General features: G+C 35.7%; 1 protein-coding gene across 2 annotated transcripts in view; it reads left to right on the plus strand.

The window, feature by feature from the left end:
* The window catches only part of LOC148948986 (guanine nucleotide-binding protein G(q) subunit alpha), a 106812-nt gene that overhangs the window by 77881 nt on the left and 12124 nt on the right, over positions 1 to 16807 (plus strand). For both annotated transcript variants that reach the window (XM_089094163.1, XM_089094162.1), the window contains exon 6: positions 563 to 716. In XM_089094163.1, coding sequence (XP_088950289.1) covers positions 563 to 716 — 154 coding nt within the window. The remainder of the gene's footprint in view (positions 1 to 562; positions 717 to 16807) is intronic.

A 16807-nucleotide genomic window follows, 5' to 3' on the forward strand; every position in this document is an offset into this window, starting at 1 on the left:
TAAAGGTCCAGAGAACCTGGGTGATGGAGGAGGAGCCCGTTTTCAGTTTTCTGGAGATGAGTAACACAAATTCGAATTGTTTTCTTTTTTGTGGCTCACCCTAGGAAGAAATAGAAAGCAAAAAAATAAGCCAAAGAAATAGTTGTAGAATTTTATGCTCCTTTAAAGCAAGTTTTGGAAGAAAGATTTAGAGTGCGACCAAACTCGATATGTACAATTGTACTCAAATATTTCTGAAAAATTTACCTTTTAATTCATGACAATTTGCAGACTTTAATGTGAATTTATATATTATTTATATAATTTATATTTATAATATTATATATTTGTATAATTATTTATAGAAGAAATTATGATAATGGCAATATATAACATTGAAGTGTCATCAAACAAAAAATTGTATGACCTTTAAAGGATAAAAAAAGAAGCTAAAATGGTCGCAAGAACGAAAATGTTCAAGTTTAAATTATTTTGCATCTAAGCCTTATTGTATACTTCGACGAAGTTTATCCCAATGTTGTATTTTTTTATTATTATACAAACTTGTTTTGTGTTTTTGCAGAACCGGATGGAGGAATCCAAGGCCTTGTTCAAGACGATAATAACTTATCCATGGTTTCAACATTCCTCCGTGATCCTTTTTCTAAATAAGAAGGACCTCCTTGAAGAGAAGATCATGTACTCGCATATAGTCGACTATTTCCCTGAATATGATGGTGAGTACTCAAATTGAGCTAGACCCAAAGCCTAGGGGAAGCTGATGAGAAAGTTTTGAACTAGGATCTACAAAACAAAGAGAAAAAGATAGACCCCTCTCCTATATTTCCGTATTAAAAATCCTGATTTAATTCTATTGGTTTATTTTTGTGACATTTTTTCATAAATTTTCATACACAATGATATTTTATTGACACCGAGTTGTAGCTAGCGCTAGCTTTAGCCAATCAAATATTTTCAGCCAATCAAATTCTACGGGGAAATCTGATTGGCCTAAATCAGCACTAGCTAAATCTCGGTATTCTCAAAGTCTCATTCTGAATGGGTCTTAAGCCAATCGCATTATTCCTTGTTTCGGGAGAGACAAATAGCCCTGCTTTTTAAAAACCACAGTAAGCTGGGAACATCAGTATATTTGTGTTAAATATTTTTTCCAGCTATTTTCTGCATATTAATCTAGCCATACCTGAGAAAAAGATGGGACAGGAAAGTTTTCTTTCTGAGAAAAAAAAACTGACTCCATCTAATATTTCTGATCAAGATTCTGAACTCACATATACTCCATTATATCTCTGAATATATAGAATTTTGAAATTGATGAGATCCGAGACTTCAGTTTTGTAAAAAAAAAAAACTACAAATAGCCAACGCCATCTAATATTCCAAGCAAAAATTCTAAACTTGAATATAGTCAATTATTTCTCTCAATATGAGGATTAATTCTCACATACTGATTTGATCCATTAGAAAACTGGTTGAGTTTCCCGACCAGTTGTTTGTCTGATGAACTATATAACGGTCACGGATTGAACAGAGAAGTCAAGTTTTGTTTCTGAAATGAAAAAAAAAATACATCCGAACAGTCAACGCCATCTAGTAATATCAATTAAAAATCCTAAAGCTAATTAACAAATACCTAACTAAAAATCTTAGTTGTTTTTATTTCATTGATGTTTTTGTTTACTTATACTTCTCATTGAGCTGAAAAAAAAAAATGCCCTTTTGCCAAAAGGGGACAGTAGGTACATTTGCATGCATTTTTCTAACTGCTCTATTTTCTGCTTTCAGAAAACTTCCGATTGAATTAGAAGGCCTAACCTAAATAAAATCTGAACCAAAAGACATCCCTTTTCATTCGTTTGAATCCAAGTTATGTTGACGAATTACTTGTGTTAGCTTAGCTAGTTATAATTAGCTTATTTAAAGTTGGCCTGCTTATAGTTATAGCTAGACTAGTATCTTGATATCAATAAGTAATTATTGGTGCTGCGATTCATGTTGAATTTTTGTTTCACCTAATTATAACTATTTATCCCCTCTACCCCTAACCCTTAGTCAATCCCCAATCGGTGTCTTTCGACAAAGTCATTAAGACATAGTCAAACTGTGACCAGTTAGGATATCTTTAGATTGGCATTAGTGTTTATACTCTTTATCTCATTTGTATCATGAAGAAATCGGTTTTGGTAGTTGTTTGTGGATGATAATAGCTAAATAACTCACAAATACTTCAAGGAATCAGGGCGGACTGGGATGGGGCTATTAAATGCTGGTATCGGTACTTTTGCTAGGTGGCTATAGCAGGAGGTTTAAACAGGATGAGGGGTGGGGAATTGTTTGCCAATTTGTTGGTATTAGTTTCCACAACGCTGTGACGAGTTTATGAGCGCATATATATATATATATATATATATATATATATATATATATATATATATATATATATATATATATTATATATATATATATATATATATAAATATATATATATATATATATATATATATATATATATATATATATATATATATATATATATATATATATATATATATATATATATATATATATATATATATATATATATATATATATATATATATATATATATATATATATATATATATATATATATATATATATATATATATATATATATATATATATATATATATATATATATATATATATATATATATATATATATATATATATATATATATATATATATAGTTTATTAACCCATCAAAAACAAAGGCAGATGGAGCAAAACAACAAGAAAACAAAAGAAAACACCACTTCAAAATAAATAACACAAAATATAAAAAGCCATACAAATTAAACAAGACAAAACTTGACAGTCCATTACTGTCGTAGCAATTCAGCCCACGGGTAGTCGCTAATACACAAATCAAAGCGCCGGATTTGCGCTCCGATAGGATCCTCTGGGTCAATTATATTAAACCTTCTAGACATGTACCGATTGCTCGTCCACGGGGGCACCCGCAGCAAAAACTTTGCAAACCTATAATATGTAGCTCGAAGATTACGCCTATCGCTCAGAGTAAAAAAATCTCCAGCACGGACTCAAGTACAGCAAATGAGGGAGCACCATAGCGTTATAAAGTCGTGATAGAATTTGGCGATCAAATTTCCGCTTATTTGTAACAATACGGCTGTAGGTTTACGACGTGCGTTTGTGGAAGTGAGCCATAAGAAGCCGACGGGTTTCAGTAATTGAACGCCCGAACGAGAGACCTAGATACACAATTAAATTAACTAGCTCAACTTCGGCATTACCTAATCGAACTGGCGCGTGCTCACTTTCTTTTGAATTAAACAACAACTCAGTAGATTTGTTTATAAGGTAGCATACATGTTTCTATCAACATTGGGCAACGCTCAGTGTTAAAACTTGTTAAGATATCTGTATAAAAACGACACAGATAGAAGAGGGTATAATTCCACACAGAATATTTAAAGGACCCTCCGTCGTGGAAAAGATGCAATATTGCACTAGAAAAGCCCCACCCTCTTTGGTAAGATCTTCTGATACATCCTCCTGGGAATAATATTCAGAGACCCGCCATCCCTCCAAGACACAGGACACTCCAAGCCACTCGGCTAATATTAACTATACTTTTTTTTTACAATTTTCCCCTTCCCCTTCATCATTACCACGCTGAATCTATTGGTTTAATTTTTTTTCTTTTCGATTCTAGTCCAGATGTTGAGGTAGAAGTGAAAAATAGCTTAGCCGTTTCTAGATTCATAGGTTAAATTAGCGCCATCCAATTTTGGCTCTGACAGTTGAAGTTCAAGTCAGTGTTTTCGTTTTCAACTGTTCTGAGAATTTATGGCTTTTTTTTTAACTTTTTTTTACTTATTTATTATTTATTTTACTACGTTTTACTTATTTATTATTAATTTATTTATTTTACTTATTTATTACTAATGTCAAACGCAATTTGCTGGTTGGAGAAAAAAATTCCAACTGAGACAGCGCAATAGCGCTGCCTAAGTAAAGAACAATGTTGGCACAATGTATTTTTTTTTATAGAACAGGGCACTTCGTATCGAAGGAGTTGTCAAATAAAAGTTAAGAAGGGCTCATTCTTTTGGTAATTGAAAATTTAAATTTTTAATAATCGAAAGTAATTGAAGGGCAACTAACACCCCTCTTACGTCCACCATTTCCCCGAACACATTCTTGAGATAGCCATTTTGTTCGACGTAGTTTACAGGTCTAGAAATTATGTCTTTGAGAATGACACTCCCCCCCCCAGCCCTCGGGGCAAGGGCTGTAAACTTTGCCCTGGGGGCATAGAATATTTTTATAAAAAGCTCTGTCGTAGAAACTTCAAAAAGGGCTCATTCAATTGGAAATTGAAAGGGCTAGTGCCCTTTTTAATAGCCGAAAGTGATTGGAGGGCAGCTAACTCTCTCACGCCCACCGTTTTTTTTAAACACATCCAATCAAAACTTTGAGATAGTCATTTTGTTCAACGTAGTTGAAAGTTCTAGAAATTATGTCTTTGAGGATGACAACCCCCTCACAACCCTCAGGACAAGAGTTGTAAGTTATGCCCTGGGGGTGTATAAGGTGTTTGTAGAAAATGTTGTTGTAGAGACTTCAAATAGGGCTCATTCGATTGGAAATTGAAAGGGCTAGTGCCCCTTTTAATCGTCGAAAGTAATTGTAGGGCAACTAACCCCACTATCACGTCCCTTATTTCCCCAAACAGATCTAATCAAAATTTTGAGATAGGCATTTTGTTTAACGCAGTTGAAAGGTCCGGAAATTATGTCTTTGAGGATAACACTAGCCCCACAGCCCTCAGGGCAAGGCTTAAGTTATGCCCTGGGGGCATATAAGGTTTTTATTGAAAGCTTTGTGATAGAAACTTAATAAAGGGCTCGTTTGATTGGAAATTGAAAGGGCTAGTTCCCTTTTTTATAGTCGAAAGTGATTGGAGGGCAAATAACCCCCCTCTCAGGCCCACATTTTCCCCAAACACATCCAATCAAAATTTTGAGTTAGCAGTTTTTTCAACGTAGTTGAGAGTTCTGGGAATTAGGTCTTTGAGGATGACAAACCCCCCACACCCCTCAGGGCAAGGGTTGTAAGTTATACCCTGGGGACATATAAGGTTTTTTATAGAAAGCGTTGTCGTAGAAAGTTCAAAAAGGGATCATCCGATTGGAAATAGAAAGGGCTAGCCCTTTTTTTTACAGTCGAAAGTGATTTAAGGATAACTAACCCCCCCCCTCTCACGCCCACCATTTCCCTAGACACATCTAATCAAATTTTTCAGATAGTTATTTTGTTCAACGTAGTTGAAAGTTCTGGAAATTAGGTCTTTGAGGTTTGAGGATGACATCCCCCCTCCTAAAGCCCTCAGGGCATGGGTTGTAAGTTATGCCCTGGGGGCATATAAGGTTCCTATAGAAAGCGTTGTCGTAGAAACTTTAAAAAGGGCTCATTCGATTGGAAATTGAAAGGGCTAGTGCCCTTTTTAAGAGTTAAAAGTGATTGGAGGGCAAATAATCCCCCTCTGACGCCCAACATTTCCCCAAACACACCCAATCAAAATTTTGAGTTTGCCGTTTTTTCAACGCAGTTGAGAGTTCTGGGAATTAGGTCTTTGAGGTTGACAACCCCCCCACACCCCTCAGGGCAAGGGTTGTAAGTTATACCCTGGGGACATATAAGGTTTTTTATAGAAAGCGTTGTCGTAGAAAGTTCAAAAAGGGATCATCCGATTGGAAATAGAAAGGGCTAGCCCTTTTTTTTTTACAGTCGAAAGTGATTGAAGTGTAACTACCCCCCCCCCCCCCTCTCACGCCCACCATTTCCCTAGACACATCCAATCAAATTTTTCAGATAGTTATTTTGTTCAACGTAGTTGAAAGTTCTGGAAATTAGGTCTTTGAGGTTTGAGGATGACATCCCCCCTCCTAAAGCTCTTAGGGCAAGGGTTGTAAGTTATGTCCTGGGGGCATATAAGTTATGTCCTGGGGGCATATAAGGTTTTTATAGAAAGCGTTGTCGTAGAAACTTTAAAAATGGCTCATTCGATTGGAAATTGAAAGGGCTAGTCGAAAGTGATTGGGGGGGGGGCAACTGACCCCCCTCTCACGCCCACCATTTCCCCAAACACATCCAATCAAAATTTAGAGATAGCCATTTTTTTCAACGTAATTGAAAGTTCCGGAAATTATGTCTTTAAGGAGACAAACGTCTTTATGTCTTTCAGGATGACAAACCCCCCACAGCTCTCAGCGCAAGGGTTGTAAGTTGTGCCCTGGGGGCATATAAGGTTTTTATAGAAAGAATTGTCGTAGAATTCAAAAACGGCTCATTTGATTGGAAATCGAAATGGCTTGTGTCCTTTTTCATAGTCGAAAGTGATTGGAGGACAAATAAGTCCCCTCTCACGCCCACCATTTCCTCAAACGTATCCAATTAAATTTTTGAGATAGCCATTTTGTTCAACGTAGTTGAAAGTTCTGGAAATTAGTTCTTTGACGATGATACCTCCCCCCCCCCACCAAAGCCCTCAGGGCAAGGGTTGTAAGTTTTGTCCTGGGGGCCTTTAAGGTTTTTATAGAAAGCGTTGTTGTAGAAACTTTAAAAAGGGCTTATTCGATTGAAAATTGAAAGGGCTAGTGCCCTTTTTTAATAGTCGAATATGATTGGAGGGCAACTGACCCCCCTCTCACGCTCACCATTTCCCCAAAAACATCCAATCAAAATTTTTAGATAGCCATTTTATTGAATGTAGTTGAAATTTCTTGAAATTAGGTCTTAGGGTATGACAACCCCCCTCCCCCCGAACCCCCAAGGCATGGGTTGTAAGTTATACCCTGTGGGCGTTTAAGGTTTTTATAGAAAGCATTGTTGTAGAAACTTCAAAAAGGGCTCATTCGATTAGAAATTGAAAGGGCTAGTGTCCTTCTTAATAGTTAAAAGTGATTGGAGGGCAACTAATCCCGCTTTTACGCCCGCCATTTCCTCAAACATCCTATCGAATTTTGAGATAGCCATTTTTTTAACGTAGTTGAAAGGTCCGGAAATTATGTCTTTAAGGAGACAAACGTCTTTATGTCTTTGAGGATGACAAACCCCCCACAGCCCTCAGGGGAAGGGTTGTAAGTTACGCTCTGGGAGGATATAAGTTTTTTATTGAAAGCGTTGTTGTAGAAACTATAAAAAGGCCTCATATGATTCGAAATTGAAAGGGCTAGTGCGTTTTTTTTATAGTCGAAAGTGATTGGAGGGCAACTAACCCCCTCTCACGCCCACTATTTCCCCAGACACATCCAATCAAAGTTTTGAGATAGCAATTTTGTTCAACGTAGTTGAAAGTTACGAAAATTAGGTCTTTGAGGATGACAACCCCCCCAAGCCCTCAGGGCAAGGGTTGTAAGTTATGGCCTGGGTGCATATAAAGGTTTTTATAGAAAGAGTTGTCGTAGAAACTTCAAAAAGAGCTCATTCGATTGGAAATTGAAAGGGATACTGCCCTTTTTAATGGTCGAGAGTGATTGAAGGGCAACTAACCCTCTTTTTGACGCCCAGAATTTCCCCGAACACGTCCAATGAAAATTTTGAGATTGCCATTTTGTTCAACGTAGTTGAAGATAATTTCTTAAACCACATTGGCCTGACATCACATAAAGAAAGAAAAACGAGCAAAAACTCGCTTTTATGGTTGTTAGGTAGTTGGTTTTAATTCTTTTAATTTTTGGCTTTTATTGATACATCGTTTCGTTTCGCGCTGAAGAAGAGAGGCGTTTGTCCTCTCGAAATATTCGCTTTGTTTTTTCAGTATCGTCATTTGGCCTATAAAAACCCCATTTTTGCTCGTTTTTCTTGCTTTATGTAACGTAGTTGAAAGGTTCGGAAATTATGTCTTTGACGATGATAAACCCCTAACAGGCCCTAGTGCAAAGGTTTTAAGTTATGCCCTGGGTGCATACACGGTTTTTAAAGAAAGTGTTGTAGAAACTTCAAAAAGGGCTTATTCAGTTGGGAATGGAGAGGGCTAGTGCCTTTATTAATAGTCAAAAGTGATCGGCATATATGTTTTTTATAGAAAGCTTTTTCGTGAAAAATTGAAAAAGGGCTCATTCGATTAGAAATTGTGAGGACTATTGCCCTTTTTAATAGTCGAAAGTAATCGGAGGGAGAACCCTTCCACGCTCATCATTTCACCAAACATTTCTGATTAACATTTTGATTTAGCCATTTTATTCAACGTAGTTGAAAGGTAATTTCTACTATACTGAAAAAAATTATTTTAAATGTTTTCACTTTCATAACTTTAAGAAAAAAACAATTAATTAAAAATTTACTGAATAAATATCAGCATGTGAATGTTAAACAGACAATGCACATTTATTTGAATTTTTTTCAATAAAGTACAAATTATGTTCTAGCTTTTAGAAAGCATAGGGGTTTTGAACCGTATTCATATTAATTTGGAGTTTGACTCTGTTATTTATTTTAATTTCTGTTCGTTTTGGGTTTCATTTGTTTGTTGATTCTGATTTGTGGTAGTTGTATGCTTGGTAGATTTTTTGATTCTATTTCTGTTCATTTTTGGTTTAATGGAGTTCTTTACTTTTTTTTGTAAAACTTATCTCATGAAAAAGGTTTTTTTGATTAATCTGAATCAGAATCAAACAGAATTTCAGTAACATACAATGATATTCTTTCTTGATTCAGTTACACAAAATCCAGCTACTGAAGAGTAATATTTGACTCCTGTTGGAGTCTTACCTTTAATGCTGTCTTTATAATATTTGTTTATTACTCATTTATTTTTTTATTTAAAAACCCGTGTACAAAAACTAGAAAAGAACTTAGCATAAATAGAAAAAAAGACAGTACATGCAAAAATAGAAGAAAAAGCCATTTAAACTAACAGAACAATGAAAATAGTGACAAATTATAGCCTAATGGGAGACAAATTATATAAATCAAGAGTAAATGTCTTTGCAAACCCACGGTTGCTAAGATATAAACCAATAAATGACAACTGGTTTTATATACATCTGAAAGGAAATTGAAAATGTGTCATAATAAAAAAAGGACCATAAATAAATCCCCGCAATAAATACACCCATTAAATACAAATCATTTAATTATTCTATATATATAAATCGCTGCACAAGGAATGGGAGCCTGAGAGAGTAGCCTGTAAATGTTCAGCAATTTCATACTTTGAGACTAATAACTATATATATGCGTATAACTATAGTGTAGAATGACCTATAGTATAATATAGTATAATTATACTATAATATAGTTTAGTATAACCTTTATCCTTTATTAAACTAATAGAGTGTATCTATGCCAAGTTGGTAAAGGTAATAAATATTTTGTAAAACGAAAAAAGATGAACCGATTTTAGATTGGTGTGGCTTTTGAGGATTTTCGAAAATGGGGCAATATATAAGATATAAGAAGGGCCACTGCAGTATAAAGGCTAGCGAATAGATGGCAGTTGAAACGGCTAGCGAATAGGTGGCGGTTAAAACGGAATTTGCATGTAATAATAGAGGCATTAGATGCAGAAATTGGACCATAGTCAGTGACGATGATGTCATGACGATTTGACTATTTTCAATGGTGATTGTCAAAATTTGATGATTTGACAAATTGTCAAAATTTAGCGATTTGATGATTGGCAAAAATGTCCAAAATTTGATGATTTTCAATGAAAAGCCTTTTTTGAAGTTTCTATGACAACGCCTTCTATAAAAACCTTATATGCCCCCAGGGCATAACTTAAAACCCTTGCCCTGAGGGTTGTTGGGGATTGTCCTCAAAAACATGTTTTCTATCTGAAATTCAACTACGCTGAACAAAATGGCTATCTCAAAAATTTGATTGGATGTGTTTGGGGGAATGAGGGGCGTGGGAGGGGGGGAGTCGCCCTCCGATCACTTTCGACTATGGCACTATCCCTTTCGAAAAAGGCACTATCCCTATGAATTTCCAATCGAATGAGCCTTTTTTGAAGTTTCTACGACAACACCTTCTATAAAAACCTTATATGCCCCAGGGCATATCTTAAAACTCTGGCCCTGAAGGTTTTGGGGGAGTGTCCTCCTCAAAAACATATTTTCTATCTGGAAATCAACTACGCTGAATAAAATGGCTATCTCACAGTTTTGATTGGATGTGTTTGGGAAAATGATGGGCGTGGGGGGGGGCTAGTTACACTCCAATCACTTTCGACTGTTAAAAAGGGCACTAGCCCCTTAATGTCCAATCGAATGAGCATATTTAAAAGTTTTTACAACACCACATCCAAAAAAACATTATATGGACCCGGGCAAAAAGTGAAAATTCCTTCCCCAGAGGTTGTGGCGGATCGTCCTCGTCAAAAACATATATTCTTTCAGGAAATCAACTGCGCTGAACAACATGACTATCTGAAAATTTTGAGTGGATATGTTTGGGGAAATGATGGGCGTGGGGGGGGGGGGCTAGTTACACTCCAATCACTTTTGACTATGAAAAAGGGCAATAGCCCTTTAATTTCCAATCGAATGAGCATGTTTTGAAGTTTATACAACTCCTTCTATAAAAACATTATATGCACCCAGGGCATAACTAAACACACTTGCCGTGAGGGTTGTGGGGGAGTGTCCACATCAAAAAATCATTTTCTATCTATAAATCAACAACCCTTAACAAAACAGATAAATCAAATTTATTATGGGTGTGGTTAGGGGAAATATTGGGTGCGGGGGGGGAGGCTAGTTACACTCCGATAACTTTTAGATATTAAAAAGGGCACTAGTCCTTTAATGTCCAATCGAATGAACCTGTTTTGAAGTTTCGACGACAACGCCTTCTATAAAAACCTTATATGCCCCCAGGGCATAACTTAAAACCCTTGCCCTGAGGGTTGTGGGGGAGTGTCCTCCTAAAAAAGATATTTTCTATCTGGAAATCAACTACTCTGAACAAAATGTATGTCTAAAAATTTTGATTGGATGTAGTTGGTGAAATGGTCGGCGTGGGGGGGGGGGGCTAGCTGCCCTCCAATCAATTTCGACTATTAAAAAGGGTGCTACAACTCTCGATTTCCAATCGAATGAGCCCCCTTTGAAGCTTCTACGACGACCCCTTTCATGTGAAGTGCCTCTGGGAAAAATTATAATAATAATAAAACATTGGAGCCGTATGGCCTTTACTATAGGCAACGCTACAGCGTTACCTCTGATACCGGTGCCCCCAATTTTTCCTGCCAGCGCCTTTGCCAGCTCTTTCTTTCAAACGCAATTTTGATGGCCAGAGAAATAAATTTTCAATTGTAATCCAAAATAAAAACTAACCAGATATTCGCCGTATTTTTATCGGGCGACGTGAAATCCAGGTGCCAAAGAGTAATTCAAATCTTCAGAACGTAGCCATATTTCCATACTGGCTATATTACCATACTATTTTCTATTAGTAATTGGGCGGAGCTTGGCGCATGCCACTTGACGTCCACAATTTTGAAAGTAGGCAACCGTATAGTACCTAAAATAGAAAAGAAATATATAAAAATATAAAATATATAAAGAAATATAAGAAATAATAAAAAAGAAAAGAAATTAAGACCAGAGATTATCGGGAAAGTGATTGGGAATTCGGTAGATTTCACGAAAAATCTGTAGAAGTGGAAACACTGGTTTGGTCAGAAAGAATATGAAGTTGAAAGTGCTTAGTTGCTAGTTTTACAACCAGCATTAATCTATAGCCGAACATTGCCCAATAATGGGGCTACATTAATGTTTGCTACGTAATGTAATTAAGTCACTAAGCGTGACAAAACGTAGACCAACTCAAACCAATAAAAAAAGGAGAAAAATGCAGTTATTTTGACCAAAACCTCTGCATAACCGTACTCATTGCTGGGAGAAGAAAAAGAAGATTAAAAGCCCACAGGACGGTGTTAAAAGACAACCTAAAACAGGGTAGTATCCAGGATTTTTTTTTCTGTGGGGTGAGTACAAAACGGTTTTTTTTCGGGAAGTTTAAAAAAAACTTAAAAAAACGTATTAAAAATTTGTTTGTATTTTTTTATTTACGTTTTTACGATTCGAACAAACGTTTCGAGTGAGGGGGGGGGTTCAAACCTCCTAACCCTCCGCCGGGATACGGCCTTGACCGTATCCAGTGTCTTTATCCGTATCCATATGAACACTAAAATAAAAGACCCTTTTTAAGGATTGTTCTGGGTACTCGGCTGACTGACCGTATGTCAAACAATAGACTGTATGAAAATTGTGGTTCAGTACCGCTCCCTAAGACTATAATGAAAGAAAGGTTGAGGTGGCTAGGGCACTTTTTGCGGTTCAAGGATGACAAATTGCTGAAAATTGTTCTTTTTAGCCAACCGTCTAGGGCTAAACGGAAAGCAGGTCGTCCCCGTCTGGGGTGGGAGGACGTCATAAAGAAAGATTTAAAGGAAATGGGAACTTTGTGGGAGGGTGTTAAAAGGGAGGCTTTGAATAGAATGGGATGGAGGAGGAGCGTGCGTAGATGTGTTGGTCTCAGGCGGCTTGGTGTTGCGGTGAGTTGTTAGTAGTAGTAGTAGTAGTATTCTTAACGGTAAGACAACTGAATGAAGATTCATCTCGCTTTCCTTTGTTGTCCTGCGCGTGTTCGTTGTGCAAATAGAGTGAAGGGGTACGAAGTAGTATGTCCTAGGCTTCTGTATCAACTCTTGACGACCTTGTAGATTGTATGAACCACTTAGTTGGCCTAACCTAAGTTTGCCTTGTATTCCAAATCGTAGTCAACGCTGAAATAGGATGTAATTTAGTTTTAGTTTGCTGATAAATTTCGGGAAAGGCATGGTCCCCTTAAAAGAGTAAGTTTAACATCCCTGTTATTAAAGATTCAGTATCTGTAAAATTTACTAGCTAATGTCCAGAGACATTTCTTATCATAAAGGTATATCTGTCGTACTTTGAAACTATGAGGGGAATTATTACAGGTGATAATTTTCCCGTAATTCCTTATATTTGCTTCTATTCGTAGAACTGTCAGTAATTACGCCTGAAACTATTTTCCCATAATTCTCTTGTGGTTTTTTGTATTCATTTTTATAAGAATTGTCACTTTTGTCCTTTTTCCCATTCGAAGTGGAGCTTTTGTCGGGGAAAAGTGTATTATATTGTATTCCCGAAGTAGTTCTGTCATCATTTATATTTTTCTTAGTTTTTATCTATTCAACTAAAGGCTAAGCAATGCTAAATTACTTATTTCATCTAAGGCTTGGGGGAGAAAAATTCGTTAATGAGAGATAATTTCAATTTTCAGCCTCCCCCTCCCCCTTGTTTTCCTCCTCAAGCTTGTTTTTCCAGTGTATTTTCGGTGTCAATTATACTTCTTCTTTTTTTCATCTTTTTTTATCATATTGGCCTATTCAAATGAGATTTTACGAAGACCGAGATTTAGCGTGCGCCGATTTGAGCGAATCATTTTTCATAGAAATTTCTGATTGGCTCAAATTAGCGCTTGCTGAATCTTGGTATCAGTGAAATCTGTTGTGAATGAGGCTTGAACTTTCCTGGAATTTTAGTTGAATTATTATTATTTTTTTTACAATTTCACTGATAATAAATTTTCGATAATTAAGCTTTTTTGAAAATATTGTTGAAACAAATCGCTATCATTAAAAGAAAATTATAAATGAAACTCAGAGAGAAAAGAAAATAGCAAGATGAAAAATAAAATCAAAAAAGATGAAAAAACGAGGATTTTGTCAGCCAGTGGCGAACCATGAAGAAAAGGAAATAGGCAAATATTTCGACAAGGACCTCCGCCGAGTCGTCCTCAGTGCTAAACAAAAAAAAGAAAGAAAAGAAAAAGAAACCAACGAAAATAAAACCTTTCGAAGTTTACTTATCAACGACAGAACAGAAACTAATTAAAAACCAGGTTGGAATCAATGAAAAAGAAAACTATCAAGATGATTGGGCAATAATCCTTTGTTTTGCTATTGCTTTGGCTGGCCTACAAATTCGTTCATCATTTGATGTGCAAATAGGTTCTTTCAAGTTATACCGAAAGAAAATATTGATTTTATTTAACAAGTTTATTTAACAAACAAATTAAATGAATAAATAATTTTCTAAACTGGCCGACGGGGAGCAGGGCTCGATGTGTCGCCCCCCCCCCCAAAAAAAAAAAATAATTACCGAAATAACAAATACAGCATATCAACATCCAACCACAACCAACATCCAAATACAGCATCCAACAACAATATTTCGTATTGGTGCGTACATAGAGAAGGGATTAGAAAGAAGGAAAAGTTTTTATAATTAATTATTATTAATTATATGGAATTAAACTTATTTTCTCGATAATTTAACATAAGGCATTTTTCGCTATGTATCATGTTATTGTGTGTTTCGTAATTTGTTCTATTGTGATTTCTTTATTTTTCATAAATTTTTGTGTGTATATGGCTATTGGGCTTTTGAAATACACGATCTATCTATCTATCTACCTATCTATCAATAACGAAAAAAAAAGAGGACACACATGGTAGGAGATAACAGAGGAGGCCGCCCCAGCGCGAGAACACCACAACAAATTTCATACTAAAATCCAAATTCACCAATCCCAACATCCAGGCAAAGAACAATTTTTGAAATATGTTTTTTCAAAGAAAATCGGCTCTTGAATCTTGGGGACACATCTATTAAATTAAATTTATTTGCAATATGAGGAATCTGGTATCTGATTGAGAATCTAGCTCTTTCAGATTTAATTGGGGGAAGGCGATACTTCTTGGAGCGGACGTGGTGGGCAGGAGAAATGGGAGTCTCAATTATACCCAGATCATGGAAATAATTTGCCGAAGATTGGACATCATAATACCAAATTGCTGTATGCAGGTCTTACAGTTGTTTGAGATTAAGTATATTGAGAAAAAGACATAAAGTTTGGGTTTCTGAAAGATTTTTAAGCCTCACTGGGCGAAGAACAAAAGTACCCAGGATTCTAACCGCCTTATTTTGAATTATCTGAAGAGGTTGGAGATGGACCATAAATGTGTTGAGGTATGTTACAGGGCAATATTTAAAATATGATTCAATTAGAGAATGGTATAAAATTTTAAGGATGGAAAAAGGAAATACATGTTTCATTCTATGAAGACAACCTAAGTTATGGGCAAGTTTCAATCTCAAATAATCAGAATGCTTACGGAAAGATAAAAGCTCATCAAGAATAATCCCAAGGTAACGAAATGAATTTACTCTTTTTATCCTACTTTGATTTACAATTGAGTCCTTCAAAATTAAACTGTCGTAAATTGGGCTTAATGAAATATCTCCAGTATCTCTATTTATTGCTAAATTTTGGTTCATGTATTTTTTTTATCTCAATTACCTCTTTAAAAGTTTGTGGTAGGCCATTTACAGTAGATATTGAAGTTGCCTCGTCAAAAAGAACCAGATCGGTCGGATTTAAGAAAATATGCGAAGCCAATGCCGAATTAAAGTTGTCATTAGTATTTTTTAATCTCAGGAACTAATCTATCGAAATTTTGTGTTCATGCAAAACTTCACCTGGTCGTTGATGGGTCCTAACAATGTAAAATTTCCCACGTGAACACGGGATTCTGTAGACAACACTACCCAGTACAGGATCAGTTTTATCCTTTCCTGAGTTGAAAAAATGTTCAACTTTTTGTTCGGTTTCGAAAGAAACAGAGAGATTATGTTTTTTTTTTTCAAGTTTATCGCCAAGTTTCGGGATGTATGGTAAAGTGATGAAAGTTTTTTTCTCAATTGCCGGGGTAACTGAATCAAGGGGGACGGGCTCCCTATTTTGTTGTTTTATCTTTTTTAATCGTCTATCTATGATATTTTCAATAAGTTTGATTGGGTAACCATTGCAGAAAAGAATATCCTTGACATAGTTTAATTTAAAGTTTATATGATTACGGGACAAAATTTTTAAAACTCTGTCGACTAAAGAGATTATTATCCCTCTTTTCACAGAAGGAGGGTGATGGGAAGAGAAATGTAGATATCGATCATTATGAGTCGGTTTTCTATATATAGAAAATTTAAGGCTAGGAGTAGTTTTTATAATGAAAACATCCAAGAAAGGCAGCTTACCTGAATCTTCGAGTTCCATTGTGAATTGGATATTCGAATCAAAAGAGTTCAAATGTGGCAAAAAAATCTCTTAGAGAGTCTTGTCCATGTTCCCGAACGGAAAAGATATCATCAACGAAACGAAACCAGATAGTGTTTTAAGTGGAAACTATTCAAAGCGGACTGTTCTATGAAATCCATGTAAAAATTTGCCAAATAAGGAGACAAGACAGTACCCATGGATAAGCCCATGATTTGAAGGGAAATTTGTTTTCGGAATTTAAAATACAAGGAGAACTTGTTGCAAAGACGAACAAGGGTCATTATCTTATCAATATCCAAAGTTTTGTTATCTGACGAAGCTGAATTTTCCTCTAGTTATCTTTTTAAGGTCTCATTACAATTATGGACATCACATGAAGTGTACTTAGAAACTGCATCAAAACTAGATAAAATAGTTTTTTCTGTTGTACTTTCATTTTTTAACTTCTCAACAAGATCTATGGAGTTTTTTATATAGGATTTCTGTGTGCTTAAAAGAGGCATAAAAACATTTGCTTATTTCTTCTTCTTCATGGATTGCCGCTGGCTGACAAAATCCTCGTTTTTTCACCTTTTTTTAATTTTATTTTTCTTTTGGTTATTTTCTTTCCTCTCTGGGTTTCATTTGTCATGTATAGCCAGT

The sequence above is a fragment of the Artemia sp. Qi Xiang Cuo genome, chromosome 9, assembly GCF_049724085.1.
Source record: "Artemia sp. Qi Xiang Cuo chromosome 9, ASM4972408v1, whole genome shotgun sequence".
NCBI lineage: Eukaryota > Metazoa > Arthropoda > Branchiopoda > Anostraca > Artemiidae > Artemia > Artemia sp. Qi Xiang Cuo.